Source organism: Dromaius novaehollandiae, chromosome 9 (assembly GCF_036370855.1).
Source record: "Dromaius novaehollandiae isolate bDroNov1 chromosome 9, bDroNov1.hap1, whole genome shotgun sequence".
Lineage (NCBI taxonomy): Eukaryota > Metazoa > Chordata > Aves > Casuariiformes > Dromaiidae > Dromaius > Dromaius novaehollandiae.
In genome coordinates, this window is record NC_088106.1 from 1,527,488 (window position 1) to 1,549,695 (window position 22,208).

The window sequence follows — 22,208 nt, forward strand, 5'->3', positions numbered from 1 at the left end:
AACCCCACACGCTCGTCCTCTTGCGGGGGAATAAGTCGCGCCTGATGGACGCTCTCTGTGCTCCGAGCGGCGCCGCGCGCCTCTGACAGGCGCGACCTTTCATGAGACGGCCCGCGCCATTGGCCCGCTGCCCAGAATAGCGCTGCAACGCTACCTGCCATTGGTTGTCTCCCCGGCACGCGTCGCTTCGCGGGGGGACGCGGCCCCCGGTCCCACCCAGGCGGCGATGGCCGGGCCGCGCGTACGCCGCGCGAGGGTCACGTGGCAAGGCGGCAGCGCTGGGGACGCCCGGGAAACGCCGCTCGGTAAACTCTAACGTGTCTGTTTTTTCTACAGGTTGGTACTAAGAAGTGCCTTTCCTGACGTCTCTGCTGCTTGGAACCGCTTCTAGAGCAGCCTCTGCTTTTTGCCTTGCTTGCTGCCAGCTAGACCGCGACGACAGCACGTCCGCCCGCCGCTCCTAGCCCAGACACCCCCATTTCTACTTGTAATCAAGAGAAAAGCTCTGTCGGGCACTGCCATAGGCTGCTTTAGTATAAAAATAAAAGTTGGCTGGGAAAGTAAGATATCTTCTGCCAGAAAATCAAGGAGAGGAAAAAAAAAAAAAATCTCTCGATTGTTGCTCTAAACTGCTGCATCTGTCTATGCCAAACTAATCAATACCGATTGCACCACAAAACCCGATTGCAAATTCAGCTGCGTGGAGATTACCTTGCAGACAACTTTCCCGAGAGCAGCTTGGAAATTCTGTGTCCGAGGGTCTGCCACGTTTTCCTGCTTGCGTTTTGGGCTCCAGCTGGCACTCGGAATGGGTTGCTGAGAGCACAAGGCTAGTTCCAGGCCACACTTTTTAACGTTCATCTTACCTGTAATCCTAGCGTTTCTCGAAACACAGAACCGCTGTCGATTAACAGTTTCATGCTGTGAACTCCTAGTGGCAAATCTTTTCCTTGATATTGTGACCACACCGTTTTACATGTACTTTTAAAGCAGGGAGCGGGGGAAAAAAAGCGTTCTGGAGGTGACGTTTTCACCGTTTCCAGCTTCTCAGTTCAGCTCTTTGTCTGTTCGTTTTACTGAAAATTTTAACTACCTGTGAAGCCAAACATGGCTGTTAGTGTCACGCCGATCCGGGACACAAAATGGCTCACCCTGGAGGTGTGCAGGGAGTTCCAGAGAGGGACTTGCTCCCGGCCGGACACGGAATGTAAATTTGCACATCCATCGAAAAGCTGCCAAGTCGAAAACGGACGCGTAATCGCCTGCTTTGATTCATTGAAAGTGAGTAAATATTATATTATTTTCTAGGATATACAGTTAATGAAAGAAGGAATTATAGCTAGAGAAACCGTGGAGTCCGGAAGAGAGAAATTGCTACCTGTGCTAGCAGGGAGAGCTTTTGTTATTATTATTATTATTATTATCTTTATTGATGACTGTTGTTTTGTTTTGTTATTTTCCTCAGGGGAAGGGGAAGGATAGAGGGAATAAGAGGAAAATAAGCCTAGCAGACTTTGCATCGTCTGCTACGGCTGCAGTTACTGGTTCTTTGCCTCCAAATCATCCCGTGTGTGTAGCCAGAAGAAAGGGCATTTCGCTTAGAAATAGCCAAGTCACCGTCAAGATTCTTTTGTTTTTAACAGCCCGAAACACATGCTCTGCGATGATCTGTTTCCATCTGGTGACTACGAGTGGCTTGCGGATGCCTCTGGGCAGTAGACAGAGGATCTCAGAGGAGTGTTTTCCTCCGTTAATTGCCTGGGTGTTTGTGCAGAGTGTTGGCGGGTGTTTGGGGCGCGGGCGGTTGCCCTCCCCTCCCCTGCAGCTACGCCTGTGCCGGAGGGAGGGTGCTCGGCGGAAAGCGAGGTGCTCCGGGCGCGCGGGCAGAGCTGCGCAGCAGAGGCGACGGCGGGCTCTGCCTTTGGGAAGTGTTTACCCAAGTCTAGGGTAGACGCGAGGCTGTTGTTCTCATTTATCTGCAGTCCCAGAGATCGGCTGTTGAACATGCGGATTGCCAGCTCCTTCCCTTCGCTCATGAATTAAATCATCTCAAAAAGTGCAATATCCACCCCACAAACAATGCCCTAATTTGGTAAAGAGCCAGAAAGATCAAAAGTCGAGATGCAAAAACGTGTGTCTGCTTTCCCTGCAGCAGTTTTGCGCTGCGCTGCCCTGCGCGGGCGCGGGAGCCCGCCGAGCCTGCACGGCTGCAGGCTGCACGGCAGCGGCCCGGGAGCGCGGCTCGAGCGGCGCAGGAAGTGGCTTTGGGGTGCTTTTGTGTAAACCCTGCAACGCTGCTGGGTTTGACAGGGTGTATTGTCTTGTCGGAGACCAGGGTGGAAGGCGAACCTTTAACATGTTTTCACGTCTGAAATGCCCAGCCTCCCCGCCCCAAACTGTTTTCACTTGGGACAATTGAAATGTTTTGTTTCGGTGTTGTTTCAGTGTTTTATTTTAAAATGACTGTGATTACGATGCATAGGGAAAAAGCAAAAACAATTTTTTTTTCCATCTTCAAGTGTGAAAACAATGTTTGTAGACATTAAAGGAGGTGTTCTGAGCTGAACAAGAAGTCCGAAACCCATCTGGATTTTGCAAAAAGCGTTGGCTTGGAGGCACGGCTGTTTGCGGAGGAGTCAGCCAGCACATCCCAGGAGCACCGGCACGGCCCGGGCCATCCCATCGCAGTGCCCCGTCGCAGGGGTGCTGGGGACGGGGAGGCCTCCGGCGCCCACCGTGCTGTAACGTCATGGCCGAGGCGTCTGAAACTGAGGTTTAGCTTTAAAAACATCCTTTTTGTGAAAGGAGGCGGGAGTGATGAGGTGTCTGCTGGTAAAACAGTCTCCAGTAGTATCCTTGTGGCCTGATTTCCTCCTTGATTGCTTTCCCTCGTTTGATTGCACGGAGCATCACGACCCTGCCTCACCCAAACATCTCTCCTTTTTTAGGAAGATGGTGCAACCAGAAAAGGTTGAAACAAGGTACCAAACTTAACTGAATGCGAACCTTGCTCACCATGGGATGCACCATCTGAGAGCACGATAGATCAGTGCCGTCAGCAGAGGTTTCTGACTTTCGTGATCATTTGAAGTGCTTTAAAGATTCAGCGTGGCGCGGGGAAGGCGGCAGGGCGGAGCAGCGGTTTGGGCCAGGGCTCGCGCAGCGCTGCTCATGTCGCCTTGAGCAAGGTTCTTCCCTTTCCTTCCTTTAAATGGAGGAGATAATTACCGCCTTGGTAAAGAGCTGCAAGATCTCTGGATGATATCCCTAGGTAATATTATGGCACTATTGCATTGCTTAAATATCCCGTGGCAGAGACTCTTCCCTTGCCCGCGTAGGGTTGGTGCGGTTAAGTGAGTCGTAAGCCAAGGCTTTTTTAAAAATACGCTGCTTAGCAGGTGCATTTACTTGCGTTGATGAGGAAAGGTTTACTCTTGGCTCAGCGGCTTTGCCCGTGGCTCCGTGCTGGAGGATCCCGCCGGGATGAGGAGGGATTCCCGTCCTCCGCAGGCTGGAGAGCGCCCGGGGCGTCACCGCGGCCCGCGAGACCCACGTGAGGTCTTTCCAAGCCTGCCTACGGGGTAGCAGGAGCAGGGCAGCGGGACACAGGCCTTGCGAGTGTGGCTGTGAGCAGACTGTTGTGTTTTTTGGTGGGGGGTTCTTACTTAGGTTGTTTGGATAATGTAAAAAAATTCCTCTGATAAACAGAAAATGGCGCATATCTCTTCATTGAGCACCCTGTCCCATCCAAACAGTGGAAAAGCACTTGTTCAGCTTTGTGTTTCAGATTTCTGCAAATTTTTGTGTTTGTGCTGTGCTAAATATGCAGTAGTTACTTTGCTCTGTTTTCTCCAGTATCACATATATTATGCAAAAAAAAAAAAAAAAAATAGGGAAGTGTTATGCCAGGTTGCCTGGACTCTCTAAGGTCAGTTAATAGTTTACAAAAATTGAAAGATTTTTGAATACAACATTCAAAAATAATTGTTAATATTTCAAAAGTTCAGTGTATATGTAATACCCTTGCTCTTTACTAAGATAGCAGTACACCTAAAATTAATACTGATATTTAAAAACTTGATTGCTTTTAAATGTGTATGATGTTAGTATTAAACTAACTGGCTCTTCTTGCTTTGCCTACTGGACATGAGACAGATATTTAGTCCCTATGAGATAGATAGATAGATAGATGTATATTTTTTACAGGCTATTAATAAATCTTTCACTCATGAAGCACCCAAAAGTCAGCATTGGTGTGTGTTAGCAGAGTGCTGCGTATTAACTTACATCAGTGAGGTGTTTGTTAGTGCTGCAGAGCGCCGTAGCTCCTAATATGAATCCTTGCTCATGAGATGGAAATGGCCCGATGTGCTCTGCTATATTTAGAACATAAACAGGCAAAGCAAATACCTTCTGCGGGGACCCCGTGAAATGGCAGCACCCTTCAGCGCTGCCGCCTCAGACTTTGGCCCCGGGCCCGGGCGTCTTGCACAGAGCAGCGTGCGGGGAGGCGGCGAGAGGCGGCTCGGTACCAGGCATCCCGTCTGCCTGCGGCAGGGAGAGCCGGGCCCGGGAGCGGAACGTGGCCCTTACCTGAAAATACTGCATGTATTACATACACACACACACGTCTATGTGTATATACATGCACATATTTAAAGAAATAGAGGCAATAACTGCATACGTAGGTCTAGAGCAAAAAAAGGAGCAGGCATCCAGTCCTGAGACTGTCTCGTTAGTTCTGTGTTATCACTCGCAGATAACCATCCTCACCGTTTGTAAGGGTCGTTTGTGGACGTGTGGCGCTGCAGTATTGATCTCTGGAAACATGCATTAAATATTTCCTAACAAATGGTATGTGCATACTGCAGGTCCTTTCTTAATTGTGGACTGGTAACAGATAGCAATAGGAGATGGAGGAGGAGGAGGCTGACAAATATATTTCTGTGACATTGGTGAGTTAGTGCAAGGAGGAGGTCAGGGCCGTGTCAATCAGAGACGGATTTTATCATTCCTGTGATCAGTAGCCTGCTTCGTAATTAGTCTTAATGACGTCTGCACGACTGTCCTTAGGGTAGTACATTAATCAAGATAAATAAATGTGGGATAATCTTGCCCTTAGATATTAGAAGAATAATTTTAAAATAGAGGTGATTGGGTAGTATATTCAAATTCTGTACTTGAGTGGTTTCATTCTGGCTCTTCATTGTTTGAATACCATCAGATTCTTTTCCTAAATGTGGATGCCTAAAAGCCTATTAAGCTGTCTAGAGCAAAGATGAGCCCCTGAGTTCCTACATCAGGCAACTGGTTTGCAACAGAAATTAGATTTTAAACATATTTTTAAAACATTTTTCTTCATTTTTTTGCTTGGAAAAATATGCCTAAGTAGGATTCATCTTTTAAATTATGTTAACTTCGTAAGATGTTCCGATCGATGAGTCACTGGTGTTGCCTGAAAAGGGAGATGGCGATGTCTGCGCAACGGGGAGATGGATGCAACATGCGGGTCTCGTGGGAGGATGCGGATGCGCCGAGGACACCCCCCGCGAGCAGCGCCTGCGCCACATCCTGCGGCCGCTGCCCCGGCTCTGCTAGCTGCACGTCTCCGAAATCATAGCACTGAGAGGACAAGCGGGGAAAGGAGTCATCAGTGTGGCTTTTGTGCAGCTGCTGCCCGGTGACCCTCAGCGCCGCCGTCGCAGGAGCGTTGCCACTGTGGTCGGTGGGACTGGACTTTCTGCTGGGTGCAAATTGTTATCACCCCAAAACCACCAGTTCTTTTTAATCCAGACTTCAAATGATTTTGGTGGATTTGGTCTGAATCGCAGTTTGTCCCTCTGAGGGTGACGTTTGCTGCGGCACCGTCACTTCCACGTGAATTTGTGCTCTCTGCAGCTCGCGCCCGCTGCTGAGACTGCTGCCTCCTGTTCCCGTTGTGGGTCCTGATGAGGTGCAAAACGTTTTTCCTAACCTTGCCTTCGGCAGGTGAAAAGTCTTGGACGTTCACAGGACCGTGACAGAGTTTGAAGCTCTGGTGCCTTGTGTCTGAGATCCGCAGATACGTGGCATGTTAATGTTTTATTCTCTGCTGCAGAAGTACCTCTTTTTTAATTGAGACTCCTGAACTCTGTAATGGCGACATTGCACTTGTTACTGAGAAGCCTTAGAAGTATATAAATGCATTATTATTCTAGACTGACATGGGGAGAATCTCAGTTTTCCATCGCCTCAGAGATTTGGTCTGTGCCCCTTGGTCTCTGCCTCAAAAATTGAGAATAATTTTTTGACTGTTGTTCTTCGCCGCGTTATAGTTACGTGAGGATGTAGAGTAAGGCACCTGTTTATTTGTTTTGCTACAAAGAAAAGAAAATCGCAGGAAATTTATTTAACCTAATAATGTGAGAATGACGGATCGTTGGCTCTGTCTCTCGCTGGATTAGGAGAGAAGGAGAAATCCAAACACACAGCTGTAAAACGCTTTGGCACGTGCCTGTCCGGTGGTTTTGCCGGTCGCGGTGCGCGGGACCGGAGCCCCGCTCCGTCCGCGGAGACGAGGTGCCGCGCGGGGCCGGCCTGCGGAGCACGGCGCGGGAAACGCCGAGGAAAGCCGGGAAACAGCAACCCCGAGGGAAAAATGGAAGAATAAACAACTTCCAGCTTGCTCAGTTAGATCTGATTCGCTGTGTTGGGTGTAGCTGCGTAGCTTTTTCCCTTTCTCAGCCCGCGTGTCTGCCAACAGGCTAAGCTCCAGAAAAGGGAAGTGGCAAATACGTCGGGAAAATGGTGCAATTGTTTGCCTGAGTGGCAAATAGTCCATTAAAAAAACAAACAAACCGTACGTGTTCTTCTGCGGGAATATTAATGGCATTTTGAAATCTTACCCGATATCCTAAACAAGAGAGCTATGGCTCACCGAGGTGTTCAGATTCATATTGCAGCTCGAGCTCTACATCTACAGGAAGAAATTAAAAAAAATTAAAATATTGCCTGGAAACATTTGCACTGTCAATGTTTTAGAGCCTGTATGTAATAGAAACCAGAATGGGTACAGGATCAGGAGCAAAACTCTGAATTAACTTTATTTGCAGGAAAAACTTGAAGGTACCTAAAAATAAGAAAACCTTTTAGCAAAAATATCCAGTCATTTGTGCTAAATCTTCGAATGAGAGATTAGAAGCAGTCTCCAAGGCCTCTCTCTTTTTGGGATGACCCCAAGTCTCTGTTTTTCTCTTCTTCTAAATACAGATGCCTCGTTGCCAAGCTTCACTCCTAAATTTGCTGGAAGCAACAAATTACGTTCAAGACCAAAGGATCACATCTGCTATTTGACTCTGTGGAAGCATTAACGCTTCTTCGTTAGGACTATGTAATGATATTAGCCCGACTGGATAACACTTAGGAGATACTGTTGTGTTGCGTTTTTTAGAAGTCTCAGCTTCAGGATTTCAGAGCAGTGGCTGAAGTCGGAGAATTAGATTTCTCCTCTAGAAGGCTGGTCAAAACCAAGGCAATTAGTCTGCCGTCCTCCTACCAATTTTCTCAGATTTCAAACATCCTGCTAAAAGAAAACGCCAGTATTGTTTGGGGGATAATTGGTAATGCACACGTTTTTAATCCTCTCTCTGTTTTCTTGCATTCCTTTGTGCGCTGCGTTGTTTTTTCCCTCTGAATTGCAAGTGCCAGAAGCAGTGGCAGGAAGCTTGGGGCTTCCCTTCTAATTTGTGTAAATAGGGAGAAGAGGGTTCTGCCTGTCCTTTTGCTGTGACAGCAGTTCTCACGTTAAGCGTCAGCTCTCTGCACGGTTGCTTCCGTTCGCCAGCCGGCCCAGGCCCTCAGCTGCAGCCGTCCCGGCGCTTAAGGACAGTTGTCCTGGAGCGGAGAAGGCTTCGGTGAAGAGCAATTAAAATGTATTCCTGTGTATCCTAATTACGTGTTTCCTCTGCTTTATGTCACTTTCAAGATGAACACAAGGAGGAGAAAATAAAATCGGATGGGAAGTGGCGCTTCTACGAGGCACGGCGGCCTCGGGGGCCGCATCGGGGAGAGCACTGCCGGCGGGTCGAGGGATGTGATCGTGGTCCTTCCCCTCTGCTCAGCCCTGGCGAGGCCACATCTGGAGTGCTGTGTCCAGTGCTGGGCTCCCAGTACAAGAGAGACGTAGCGCTACTGGAGCGAGTCCAGCAGAGGGCTGCTAAGATGAGGAAGGGACTGGAGCATCTCTCATGAGAGGAAAGGCTGAGAGAGCTGGGCCTGTTCAGCCTGGAGAAGAGAAGGCTCAGGAGGGATCTGATCAATGCATACAAGTATCCGAAGGGAGGGTGTAAAGAGGGTGGGGGTGGGCTCTTTTCAGTGGTGCCCAGCAATAGGACGAGAGGCAGCGGGCACAAACTGAAACACAGGAAGGTCCATCTGAACATGAGGAAAAACTTCTTTCCTGTGAGGGTGACTGAGCACTGGCACAGGTTGCCCAGAGAGGTTGTGGAGTCTCCATCCTTGGAGATGTTCAGAAGCCGTCTGGAAAGGTTTCTTCTAATGAAACAACATTTGAGTAAAGATTGAATTGTGACGTACTGAAACGCAGGCTTATGGAAATCGGGAAGCTTTGGGGGCCCATGCTTGGGTTTACTGAAACGCCTGTGGCATGCCCTCTTCAGTAGGGAACGTCTGCTTTTCTGGATGATGCCAAATAGTTGATGTAGTTGAAAGCAAAGCCAAGATTTTTGGTCACGCGGAGGAAAGCGTTAGCATCCCGATAAAGACAGATTTTCGCAGAGGACTGGTGGATCCGGACACCTCACTTACGCGGTGCAGCGGGAATGGGCTGCTTCACGGCGGTGATGGTGGGCGGCGGGACGCGGCGGCCCCGCCGAGCTCCCCGAGCCCCTAGCAGCGGGGATTTCTCCGGCGGGTGCCCGGCAGCGGGGGAATCGCCCCCGCGCGCGTCAGCGTGCTGAGCGGGGACCTGGCCGCGGGGAAGCGGAGCCGTGCGCTGTTGGTGTCGTCCCCAGACCTCGTGTCCTTCCCTAAAAAGCAGTCAGAGGCATTCCGGGATGTGCCAGGTGTGGTGGCGGGTAAAAGGGATCCGCTGTCACCGCTTTCGGTTTTCTGTAGCATGGGGTCAACTTTGCAGTTGGCGAAAGCGTTAAGCTAAGCAGCCTTTCTCACTCCTCGTGTGTTTTGACTCCCTGCTCTTGACGCTGGAAATACCGAAGGCCCCTCGCTTTGCAGGAGGAGCGTGCTGGCTCGCCGGGAGTGCTCCTCCCGCTCCGAAGGGAAAATACAGGTAATGCTGGGGAAAATACCAGTAATGCCAGAATTTGCTCAAAGAGCGCTGAGGAGCGGTGGTGCTTCGGGGGGAGCGGGGGCAGGTGGGGTGATGGCTTTGGTCAGACCTTCTGCATCTCTGGAGCCCTTCATCTCCCCTGATGTTCCTGGAAGGGCTCGTTTTGGCTTCAGCTGCCTTTGGATCCTTCCAACGCGGTGAAATAATACAGAGAGCAAGTGAAAAAAGGAAGAGGTTTCTATTTGAAGAAAGGAGCATTTTTTTGAGGAAATGAAGCCATTTACTTTTTGTCAGAGTGACTTCATCAAAGTCCTGATTTGCAGGCTTAAATATAAACACGTGCATAAATAATTGTGATTATTCCTGCAAAGCGATGGTTGGGACGATCTCTTCGGTCTTCCCGTTGCCGGTTGAGTTGTCGTCAAGGGGCAGCGTCCCGGCTGCAGGACCCTAAGGGAAGCGGCAGCTCTGGGGTGTTTTAGCCGTGTTAGTGTCTCTTCGATTCCCAGCTTTCCCAGTGTTGTTTTTCCTTTCCCTGTCTTTTTCCCCAGAGGTAGTTCCTTTTAAAAATATCCTTAATTTTGAAAGTGTCAAGTAGTGCAGAGATTACACAAATAGCAACAAGGCAGATTAAAGTTTGGAAGGCTTCTGGGCTTTTTTAATCACTCTCAGTTTTCTACCTAAGTACCGATGTAATGGGTATTGACAGCCACCTTTTGATGGATGAACTGCGTCCGTAATCCACCTTTCTTGTGTTAGTGCGCATTCGAAAGATCGTTTGCATCAACATATCTTTGCTTGTCCAATGCTCTGTTAAAACCTTCTTGCACTGAAATGAGTTGAGGCTCAAAGTTGTGCAGTCATTATAAGTCATTAAGCCGGTTAGGAAGAAGCCTTGGTTTGGACAGACCGAATGATTAAATATTTCACATATAAACTAGACGTTCCCGAAGGAAACAGGAGAACCATTTCTTTGCATTTATTCCTTTGGTTTTTGTTCTCGTTCGCTGAACACTGCGAGTGCCCGGGTGTTGCAGGGAGCGGAGCACACTGTAGCCAGCACTAAAAGACTATTTTAATCTTTTTATGTGACTGGACTGGATGGGGTGGGGGGGTGCAAAAAAGAGACCTTTAGATCAGTTGTTCCTGGCAGCTTTAGCTGAAACTGACTTTTAAAAATACTGGTTATAAACATAGATAAATGCTCTCCAGATTGTAAGGAAAACTTTCAGCTTTTCATTGCACTGAGCGTAAGATTATCTGCACTTATTGTCGAAAATTATGTTCATACAGGATTGGGTGATAGTTTAAAATACTGCAGAAAAAAGGTAGTAGAAGTATTTAAACTTTTTTTTTTTCAGGAAGGCATTTGCAAGATGTATTTTGGGTTCAAATAAACCTTGCTAATATTAGTTTCATTAATGTGTAAATAGAGCAGTGAACATGGGTGTTGTTTCTGCTCTCCCCACTTTGCAAATGTGGAATATATAGAGCAATATTTCTGCCGAGGGGAAAGAAGTTTGCAAGGAAGGTTGTTGAACTCTTTGGGAAGAATAAACTTCAAGGCATATAAGAATGTAATAATGTCATTGGCAACTTACTTTTCTGCATGCAAGTATTAAATAAGTCTAATGGCTACAAATCAACTGGAATATGTGTTAAATATAAGAAAATTGATGCACCAAGGAAGGATCTTCTTCGAAATGTAGCAGCGGGTGTTGTTAGAGGACTGCGGTGTGCGTGGGACCTCGGGCTCGCGTGGCAGCTTGGCAGGATGCAGGCACTGCCCTGGCCTCTGCCAGCAACCGAAGCGTCCCGATCGGACGCGTGATGAGCGAAACTGCAGGGAAACCCGGAGAAACACGCATGGCCTTTCTATTTATTTATTTATTTTTAACTCAGCAGTTTTCCTCCCGGGTTGAGTGAGAGGCAAATGGGAAATCAGACTGGTCACGTATACAACTGCACAATTTTTCAGAAGGGTCTCGATAAGCGTACGAGGGAGGAAGGCACGGTGAGAACACGCAGAGCAAAGCTGAAGCATATGCGCGGTGTGATGCAGCTGGCTTTTTCTTTTGCAGTACTTATATCCTTAAAATAAATTAATTGGCAGAGGTGGGAACGGCAGTGCAAGAGTACAGAAGTACCAGCTTTCTGGCAACGTGCTCGGTTATTAGATCCTGGATTTTTGTGTTTAAAGCTGTGCTTGGAACATGGCTTTCCTGACGCCTGGGGATCTGGGGATCGGCTGCAGCACGCTTGGGTTGTGCCTGTGGTCAAAGTCTGGTTTATATACTCTGCTTTTTCAGGCGTCTCACGGTGGCTCGGGTTACCCTGCAGTCCCTGACCCACCTCTCCCAGCTGGTCCTGGGGCGGCACCGCAAGAGGCATCAATTAACGTAGCTGTGGGTAATTAAGGTTGTTCCAAAGCCTGAGTTGTGTGTAAGGTTTGCCACTTCGCTTTTAAAGTTTAGACCCATGCGGATAACTCATACAAATGGCGATTTGAAAAAACGCAGAAAAAAACAGGCTTGGAATTATTTCTCATTTGGTTTCAAAACTTAATTGAAGTGCTGTTTAAAAAATTTTATCCACAGCAGATATAAATTGGCATGACTGCTTTACATCAGCCTAAACAGCTAATCCTAAGGAGAGCTGCCTGTTGCACCACCTGAGGCTCAGAATACCCGATTTTCTAGCTCCTTTTATGTCCCTTTTTTCTTTTATATCACATCTCTTACTTGAACTATGGATGGCTTGATTTTATACTTAGAAGAAAAGAGGGAAAACCCAGAAGCTTTATTGAGTACAAGCTCAAATAGCCCGTAACAAAAGTGATCTGAAACAGACGTATCATAAGATGGTTAATCATAATTAAAATTTGTCATGTTACTTATCCACTTTTAGGACCTGGTCAGAAGTGCTGGATGGCAGAGCTGTTTATTTTCCGTCATTACGTGGGTTTGTTGCTGTAAGGCCGAGTCAAGTCGTGGGGTTTATTGTGCAGATGAGGCAGGACTTTCCCCAAATCACCTCCACACTCGCATCCCCACGTCCTGCAAACCCCACAGGGGTATTTAGGTGTAAGTGTTTTTCAAGTACATGGATGTTTGCAGGATGGGAGCCATGAATATTTAGAGGAATAAAATGTGTTATGAGCAGTTTCTTTAAACACGTGTACCACTTTGCATTGAAGGATGAATAGCATTTTAGCTGCTGCGTGCAGGGTGTTGAACGTACTTACTGCACTAGCTCGTTACTTTTCAAAGTATTGCTTAAGATCAGAACTTATTTTTGTATCATCCAGTTAAGTATGTCAGAAATTAAACAAATTGTCTTAGTGGGGGGGGGGTTTTACCGGTAATACGTTAAAAGCATCTTTTTGCAGGAAGTTCCAGAAGTTATTTATTTATTTATTTATCTATTTCAAGACTGGAAGAGCAGAGATGTTTAGCTGGCTACGAGAAGACCATCTAAACAAAAACATTGGCACCCAAAGGACGTTGTTAACGCCGTTTCCCCCATTTTTTCAGTATGCTTTAACGGTAGGTAAAAGCGGATAGCATATAAAGTGGGTTGGTTGTGGACGAGAAGGCGGAGAGACGGGAAGGGGGAGTCACGGAGGGGCCTGGGTGAATCAGCCCGAAACCAGCGCGAGCTGCAGCCCCGCCGGCTATCAGCTCTGCAAATACATTTTCACTTTGCATCTTAGAGAAAAAACCACTCTGAAAAGACTGAAAGCTGCAACCAGCTCCAGCTGTAAATGGTCGCATCTGGCGGAAAGGAGCAGTTTCGGCGTTTGCACTTTCGTTGGCAGGGAAATGCCTCTTGCTTTTCTCGGAGATGCAAAGCCGCCGCTCGGACGCCCCACGGCACCTGCGGTCTTGCCGGCTCCGAGGCCGGTCCCTCCTTCTCCTCCTCCTCCTCCTCCTCCGCGCCGGCCCGTGGTGGGACGCAGCGTGGCCGCTCCGTGCCGTGCCGTGCCGTGCCGTGCCGTGCCAGGAGCGGGCTGGGGCGCCGGGACCCCCCGTGCCGGAGGTGCCGGGACCTGTTTCTGATCTCCGACAAAGCAAAAGCGATAGAGATTAAAGGGAGGCACTGAAAGCGAAGGAAAGATTAAAGGGATGAACGTGGAGGGAAATTGGATGCTGTCACGTAGTCTGAAAGATACCGAAGGAAAAATGACTTTGGTTGGAAAACGTCAGCGGATGGAAGGGGAGGAGGAGGGAGGGCAGAGCCCCAGGCCCGCTCGGGGGCCCTTTGCAGGCGGCTCCTTGGCGGGGGGGCACGCACACGTCCTCTTGGCTTCCTCCGGAAGATGCATTTCTCCGCGATTTCTGCTTGCTCTTTGCAAGACAGGTTTTGTACCTGGTGGCAAGCATGCGAAGTTGCTGGTGTGCTTCCAGACTAATATGTACTGGTAGGTTTCTGGATACTGAGGTGGGGAAAAGTGAGCTTAATTTGGCCTTCTTGCAAACCTCTACATTTGTCTCAAGTAAGAACCTGAAACGCTGAAGGGCAGTGGAGATTGCCTCCTAATGATTCAGGGAATTAACTGAAGGTTTGCTTAGGGCTGTAACAGCGCAGAACATTTTTGCATGGTGTTTGTTATGTATCTGCTGCTTAGCTGTATCTCGTATTTTTAGATCTGGAAATACCTAAGTGATTAGACGGTTAGATTTGAAGAAATGCCGGCAGCGGAGCAGGAGCAGGTAGGAGGCCGCGGGTTGCGTTTCTCCTGGCCCAGTGTACAAGACACGACCCTCTCGTGCCTCGCACGCCAGCCGGGGATTTGCTTTAGATCCAGGCAAGCGGCGGCTCCAATTTGCCTGAAAGGGCCATGGAGCTGGAATAGATCTGCTATCAAAACTGCTCTGGGATGCCGTGGACGGTCTGGACTTGGATGAAAGCGTTCTGCATGCAAACACTGAGGGATGTTGTCGTTCATGAGCTGGTTTTTAGTACGCAGGCTTAGGGCACTTGGGGGTGAGCGCGTGTGCACATGGCAGTAATAGTTTCTTGCAATATCCGTGTTCTCCGTTTGCGTAATGTACATAGCGAGATGTATATCAGCTGGAAATTAATGAAATAGTGGTCACTGTACTGCCTCCAAATCAGCATCTTAAAGCGATTTTCTTACAGTGTTGTGAGTTGTTGCATAATGTGTTGCATGAGATGTTGCATGATGTCGCATGGTCACAGCGTGCTGCTCTCTCCCAGGTACCGTGCATCACGCAGAGCTCCCCGAGGTGCACGCAGCTTGGAGAAATTACTGTGCACTTCTTTTTGGCATCAGAGTATTGATATGCAAACAGGCAACCAGCACTCCCCACCAGAAGGCAGGAATGACAGGCAATTGGAAAGTACTGCAATTATGTTAGAAAGGAACCAGGACTTTTGGGTGAGGATAGGGGTTCGTTCCCAGTGAGAACAGGAGGGAAATGCCAAGTGACTCAGTAGGGTTGGACGCCTGCTGACTCCATCTTGAACGGTAAAACTTAGTAAAATACAAGAAAGGTAGTAGATGAAGCATTTTTTAGAATGCCTATTTTAAAGCCTGTATTGGCCCGGCTGCTGCCCCGCGGGAAGGGCCGGGCCGTCCGGAGCAGGTCGCCCCGCAGCAGAAGAGCATCTTCCAGGGACAGAGGATGGGACTGACAAAATAACCCTGGGAGCAGGGGGGATAGGAGAGGGTTAAGTAATATAAACCAATATATTGTTATAAGCTAATTCAGCTCTCTTCTTGTAAGCTTTCAGTGGTGCGTCGGTCTCAGCCTGGTTCCCTGAAGGAGGAGTTTTGTCCTGTGAGAGAGGAGCATTTGGGGAGTATTTTCAACCTCTATGAGAGCCAAAAGTGTGATCATCCTCCCCCGACTGGGTTTCCTCGTGGTTTCCAGATCCACATGTTCAGAGCAAATTGCAGATAAGGTGCCACGTGTTTACACGCTTATCTGACCCAGACTAGGGGTTTGCAGTTCTTCTTCCGAATTTCACATCTATGGCCAATATTTTCCTATTTCGCATTCATTCTGACTTGGATTTAGTGTGCTCCTACCAGAGAAGGGGCAGTCCGTGCATGTGTTCCCGAAAGGTCACGAGGGGAGAGAAAACCCCCCTCCTGCTTGCTGAGACCTGGCCGCCCAGGTCAGCTCGCAGGTCGCTGTCGCAGCGGCTTGCTGATGTCTCGGTGCGCAGCTGTTTAGGCCAAGCAGATCTCATGCACCAAAGATAACGGTGTTGAAATAGCGCAAAACTGACCGTTGCGTTACGGAGAGGAAACGTGTGTGTTGAGCCCATTGCACTTCGTTGTATTTGTATGCTCCAGATAAATGTCCCGACTGTCTAATTTTCCAGGTAGGAGTATGGCCAGTCTTACTTGGCAGTCTGTTTCATACGCTTACCGTTAGCAAATGAAAAAAGACCCTGAAGGTAATTTATTTTAGATTTCTATAAATGTTCTTTTCCCCTATTAACTGCACTAGTTTGAAAAATAACTGGGCTTAGCATTGATCTATTTTATTTCATATAATTTTAAAAAAACAAACTTTGTGCTATAAAATACGCTGTCGAAATGACTTGCTCAGTTTCGTGCTTTACCCAGCACCGATCCCAGAAAGCCTCTGGAGCTGCAGTGCTCCTTTCGGGTTTGTTTCTCCTCCTCTATATACATGTTCTTGATTTTGCTCCGATAGAGCTGATAGAGTTTGGGGTTTTTTCCTTGATTTGTGCCTGTGGACTGCTATTACTGCTGCATGCATTTTTGCAGTAATGGCGATTTCTGTTTTATATGAAAAAGATAGGTACTGTTTTCATAACTTTGTTCCGCACATGCATTGCTTTGAAGTAGAGCAGGTTGCCCTCGGTCTGTGGCGACAGCGTGACGGTGGCACCGTTCTGACACCCGGCTGCTGTCTCGGGGAGCGGTCACGGCGCGAGCTCCGGTGTCGCTCCTGGTACCTAGCGGGAATGCCCAGTGGTTTATCCCCAAAATACTGAGCAGCGCCTTGCTGCTGGGCGCTTTCGGTGCGTGCGAGGCGGTGCGTTCGTCGGAGATGGGGATGGAGGTTTCCCTGGAGGCGGCGGCCCTAGGTTGGGATCCGATGACGATGGAGCTGCTGTGGCCGCGTGGCCCCCGAGGCAGGAGACGGCCCGGCCGTGCATGGGGAGCTCCCACCCTGCAGCAGCCTCGTCCCCGCTCTCCTGGCTCTGCCCCGGCTGCTGCAGCGGTGGCAGCTGGCGGCTGCTCCGAGTTTTCTCCGGGCTGCTGTGTTTCGTGTTGCCTTTGGTTTCGTAGGTGGAAGGAGCCTCCAGAATCACTCCAGTACTTGGAAAGGTCTTTTGTGAGCTAGGAAACTCTTCTCTACGCTCAAACAAACGGAGAAAATAGCAGTTGCTAAAAATACAGCCGTATTTTATTTTTAAGCCGTGGAAAGCGCTGCTGGGTTTTGTTGTTGTCTGCGGAGCAAAGCGAAGGTCAGTTGTGCCGCACCGGCCGCGGCTGTGAGGGCTGCTTGGTTCTTTTATCCTGTTCTATTGAAATGACTATTAATTAAACGTTATGAAGTGACTACCTAACCATCTGTCGGATGATCAGAGCAGAACTTCAGTGCAGCTCCTGCCTGTCGGGTTTGCTTCGAGAGGTCCTTGCCCCGCAGGCGCCGAGGGATGCGGAGGTTTTCGGTGGGCGAGGCGTTGCTGCGTTGCTTTAGATGCTCTGGCGGTGCAGGGATGCGCGTCGTGCACTCGCTGTGCCGCATCCTCGTGCGGCGATGCTTCGGGGTGAGCCATGCAGCACCAGCAGCTTTATCACCTCACCCGATGGGGTTCAGCGGCCGCGGGAGGCCCCCAGCCTGCTTCCCCCCGCTTTCCACCCCGGCTCCTGGCCGCGTCTCTCCTCCTCCCCCTGTTCTGCCGTGGCTGCGGCAGCAGCACGGAAAGTTCGTGTTTGCCGCTCCGGTTCCCGTCTGACTGCTTTTGGAGCCAATCCGGTTGCATTTAAAAAGAGGGGGGAGGGAAAATTAAATGGTGATTTTGTTTGCCTTGCGCTCAAAACTGAGCTGTTTGCTTTCTTGTGGATCTGCGTGGAATACATTAAAGGAGATTTTAGGCTCTCAAAGAGCCAACATGTGTGACGCTGCCCTCCCGCTCAGCTGCTGGTACCCCCATCTCCGTGCTTGCTTTTGCCTTGCCCGTGCTGAACGTAGGGGAAAAACTGCTTCTGGGCTGAGATTGCGATGCGTGAGTCTTTATTCTGCATGTTACCTCGTGTCTGGGCTCCGGGCTCCTGCAGGTCCTCTGCAGAGGGCAGATTTCCCTTTTTTTGTGCACGAGGCGAAGGTGATGGAACCGGTGCAATGCTCCATAGTGGAGTTAAGGTGCTGTTGGTGTCAATGCATCTGCGTCCAGCAGCCCGTGTGCATCCTTTCCTCGCGCCTTTGCATCAGTCCTGCGCTGCCTGCAGCAGCGCCGTGCCGCTCCGCGGGAGGAGAACCTCGCTGCCGGGGAGCGGGTGCCACACTGCTGCTCACCGGCGAGCAGCCACCTATTAACTGTGCTGCTTCGTGTTGCATTACGAAGAGATAATGCAGTTATTAATAACACAAAACAGCAAAAATGGCATCTAGATGCAGTATTACCTTGTAAGCATCGAAGAGGTTGATGCTTTTTTTGCCTATAGCACTTTATGTTGTGTTTTCTTGTTTACGGAGGGTTTTGAGTCGCTGGTGAATGTTTTCAACTGCTGTTTGAAAAACACCAGATAATGTTGCTTGTAGATGTTTCAAACATCCTATTGCTCTGCAGTATTAATTATGTTGGGAAAAAAAATCCTCAGCAGGTTAATTATGGTCCATTAAGGTATATACTACTTGTTCACTCGTTATCCAGCCCAGGATAGTCATCCCCAAAGATGCCAGCTCTGGTCCTTGGAGCCAGCGTGCCGTCCCGCCGGTGGCTTCGGGAAATAAGCAAAGAGCGGAAAAGACCTGGGAGCTAAACTTCCACCAGAAACCAGGTTTCTCCTGCTGCCCGCACAGGTTGTTTTTGTGGCAGGACACTTCGGTTGTCGGTGCCCGTGTTAAAGTACACATTTAAAGGGAGCTCTGACCGCAGAGCAGTGTTTTGGCAGATTACATGATTATTTAACCTGAGAAAAATAAACCTGCGTGTTCCCCATCATTCATATCCATTGATCTTTATTGAACAGCTCAGGCTAAATAGCAGAGGTTAATTCTCAGCCCCTGGTTCACTCCAAGCCCAGATGTTCTGTGCGTCCTTGCAGACGCCGAGGAGCAGCAGCTGCTGTGCGTACGTACCCTCTGCTTCGCTTACGCGGTCGTCATGCATGTCGTAGCTTTATCAAGCGCTTACTGACTTTTCCCCCCGATCCTTAACTTTGACAGGGTTTAGCCGTCCGGGCTTTGATGCCAGCTGTTCCTACCGGTCACTTTTCTGACCGTGCTCTTTTTACCTGGGCCCTTTTTCCCGGGAGCAGAGCTGGTTCCCGCCCGGAGAGGCAGCGGGACGGGCTGCTTCGCCGCCCCACGGCATGGCCAGCATCCCCCCGCCCTGCTCCCGCGCGCAGCGTGGGCACGCGTGTCGGCTCAGCATTACAAGTACCAGCTTCCCCGTTAGGAGAACTATTAGCTTTGCGGCTCCAACGGAGCGGGTCTGTGCAGGTAAGTGAAAATGCTGTATTTCTCCCCTTGAGGAAGGAGTTGCATTTTAAAAAAAGTGTGTGCAGCGGCTTTGGGATCCGCAGCGGAGGTGGAGAGTGCGAGAGCAGGTGCTGCTTCCCTGCGGCCTCGGTTACCCGTGCGCTGCCCGGTGCACACAGCGGTAGCTGTGCTCCGTGTCTGCCTGCCGCGGCTGCCCGTGGGCCTTTTCTGCTCTTTCCTCGCCGCCGCGCTCCCTCCCACTTCTCGCTCGCGCTTTGTCTCTTTTTGTCCAGAAATGACTAAGCTTCCTGTTATTCCACTCTGTCAGTTTTTCCCCGATATCCTTCTCGTGTTGAGCAACGTTTGCTTTCCAGCAGCTTCCCCGGCGTCCCCCGGCATCCCCGCGCCGCGGCTCCTGCCTGCGAGCAGACGAGGACTTTCCCACCCCGCCGCGGAGCTGGGCAGCGCGGGCAGCGCCCGGGGGGGGGACCGGCCCCCCAGAGCCCCGGTTTGCGGTGACCTGAACCTGCTGCGGGCTGTGGGACGGCATCAAGGAGAAAGCAGCTTCCCACCTCCCCCGGGGAAAGCTGAGCTTTGGCTCTTCACTTAAGCTCTTCCCACGGCACGTTTTTGTAATGCTTTAGTGAAGCTGTCCTCGGCGGGACTGTGCTGTGCCTACAGTTGTTTGGGTTTATAGTTGTTTTCTGGATGTCTCTTATACAGAGGTGTCTGCTGTGAGCAAGCAGCTTCTGCTCCCTGTCCTGCTCCAGTCCTCGAGAGCAGCCTGCGCCCTGGGCGCGTTCTCTGTCTCTGCAGTACTCGCTTTTTTGTGGGTTTTAAATGATGCTAAATGTCTGCTTTTTGGGAGAATCCCATGTGCAGCGGTTACAAAACTCCAAAGCAGCTTTCTGAATCAGAGATGAGTTCGTCGTTGGTTAACCTGCTCGCTATAAGTGCGTTCAGAATGGACTTCTGAGGCGGATATAAGATATTTGGGTCTGAAAGTCCTGGATGCCCGCCCAAGGTCCATCCATACCACTGCAGTTCGCTTTCGGTACCAGTCTGTTGAGGCCGTGTTTGGCGACGGGCCTCCCTCGCCGCCGTGTTTGGCGACGGGCCTCCCTCGCTGCCGAACGTGGACGGGGCTGTGGAAGACGCACCAGGACACACCAGTGGTCAGCGGGCTGGCTGGACTTGGCCACCTCATCGGGCAGTTTCTGGTGAGCTTCAGCCGTCAGGAAAACGCTGAGAAAGTGTCACTAGTTGAAGCACAGCACTTAAAGCAAGCACGGCACACCGGGGCTTTCCTTGGGCTGAGTAAGAGGAAAGCGTCACGGAAGGGTATCTGGGTCTCTTGGTTCAAGGCCGCGGCTAGGACCCTTCTGCGTTGGCAGGGACCGGACCGGGAGAGGCAGGCGTCGGCCACCCCGGGACGTGGCAAGTGCCGGTACCGTCCCGGCCGGCACCGGCGGACCCCAAAGGTCCCTCAGCCGCTGGTGAGAGCTTGCACGGGGGCAGCGAGCTCTCTGCGGCGCGGGCTTGGAGGTGCTGCGGGTGTTACGCAGAAAGGGTGACGGGAAGGGGCAGACCCCCAGTTTGCGGTTACTGGTAGAAGACCAGCTGTCAGACGGGGGCTAATGAAATCTAGCGATGAAAAGAACAAACTACCCTGGGAAAATAAACATTAAAAAATGTAATTTGGAAAGTATGTAATAGGTGAGCAAAGCAAAGACCTATTGGAAAGGTGATAAATACTGTTTTTATGTACGAAAGAATTGTTTCTGCCTCATAGGAAACCTTGGGCTCGTGTTGATTTGGGAATGGTTCCCTCCAGAGCATCTGAGAACAAGTATTTCTTCCCTTTTTTGGCAGCAGCAGCTCCCTCGAAGGTGCCCTTAGCGTCGGATGTGTCTCGGGAGAGGGACGGGGGCCCTGGCTGGTGAGGGACGGAGGACCGCTCGCTTTGAGGTCACGGCGCAGATCTGGTCGGGGCTGGGAGCTGATGAAGGTCGTTGCTCTCTCGTAGATCAAGTCAGGAGTGAAGAATGCTTCCAACCCCGGGTGATAAAGTCATTTATTTTATCCTTAACGTGGCTCTTGGCAAAGGCGGCAAGCGCTGACCTGGCCATGGAAATCAGACTGCGGGGGGGCGACTACCTGGTGTGTTAGAGGTCACTCATGGTTTTGCATCCTTAATAAGTGCTGGATTCTCCTGTTCCTTCTCGTTGGCTCCGGCACCCGGCAGCGGTGCCTCGGCATTGGGGTGCAGGGAGCTGCCCCAAGAGTGGCGGGGAGTCTGGGGGGGCCCCGGGTGCAGACCCCCAGCAGACACCCCCGGATCGAGCCCAAAGTCGCTTCATTTCTGCAAAACGTGCGTCTGCTCCGTGGCGTGTGCTTCCACTAACTTCGGCGGCAGTCAGCGGCCAAAGCTACCAGCGCTGCCCGGCATGTAAAAATAACGCGCGGGGAGGCATAAACAAGCTATTTTTGTGTATTGGGGGTGACCGTGCGTAGCTGACTCACGGCCTCGCTCTGCTCCGCCACTTACAACCTACCCAGTCATCCCGAGTGCTTAAAAATAGCCTGCGTTTTTACCCTGATTTTACGCACAGCGCGTTGGATCCCCTTGCAGGCGTCGCCGGGCTCTTGCGGGCGCTCGCCGGCCCGGAGCCCCCAGGACTCCTCAGGGGGCCTGGGCTTAAGCTGGGGCCACGTGTTGCAGCAGGGGTAACGCGTCCTCGTTGCAACGGAGCTGCGAGGAATCCTCAGCGCTCCACGTCTCTGGATATCGGCCGGGTTTTGTAGGAAGCAAATCTGAAATTTCTACCTAAATTCTTTAGCTAACACAGCTTAAAGTACCCCTGACTCAGTTAAATGCAAGGAAAAATCCTATTGTGAAACATTGCTGCAATTTCATGTCAAAATTCCCTCCTTTATTTTAGCTAAGCTACAGGAGATACCGTGCAGATACGTAGTCTGGGGGCAAGTTTAAAGTTTTGCTTTCTTTTACAGAAACACTTTCTAAAATTTAGTAGGGATAAAGCTAGTAGAAGTTGAATAGCGCTCAGAAAGTCCACATGACTGCAAGTGGTGTAAAACGTGCAATAGCTTCTTTCACGTAGCATTAAAGACTTTTAACCTACAGAATACAAGAGGTCTGGCTGAGCATGGGAGAGAGCCTCTTTTTTAAAACTACTCTGTACCGCTTAGAAGTATTTATTGTGTTTTAATTTGTATCTACTAAAGTCTGTAAACTTGTAAATTGT

General features: G+C 50.1%; 1 protein-coding gene across 14 annotated transcripts in view; it reads left to right on the forward strand.

Annotated features, from left to right (window-relative positions):
- Positions 1-22,208, forward strand: part of MBNL1 (muscleblind like splicing regulator 1) — a 90,089-nt gene that overhangs the window by 22,099 nt on the left and 45,782 nt on the right. For 10 of the 14 annotated variants that reach the window (XM_064516493.1, XM_064516499.1, XM_064516501.1 and 7 more), the window contains exon 2: positions 337-1,281. The exons of 3 other annotated variants lie outside the window; for them this stretch is intronic. In XM_064516493.1, coding sequence (XP_064372563.1) covers positions 1,108-1,281 — 174 coding nt within the window. In that variant the 5' untranslated portion in view covers positions 337-1,107. Of the gene's footprint in view, positions 1-336; positions 1,282-12,717; positions 12,832-22,208 lie in introns of those variants that run through there. One more of the 14 variants, XM_064516496.1, reaches the window with a different exon arrangement.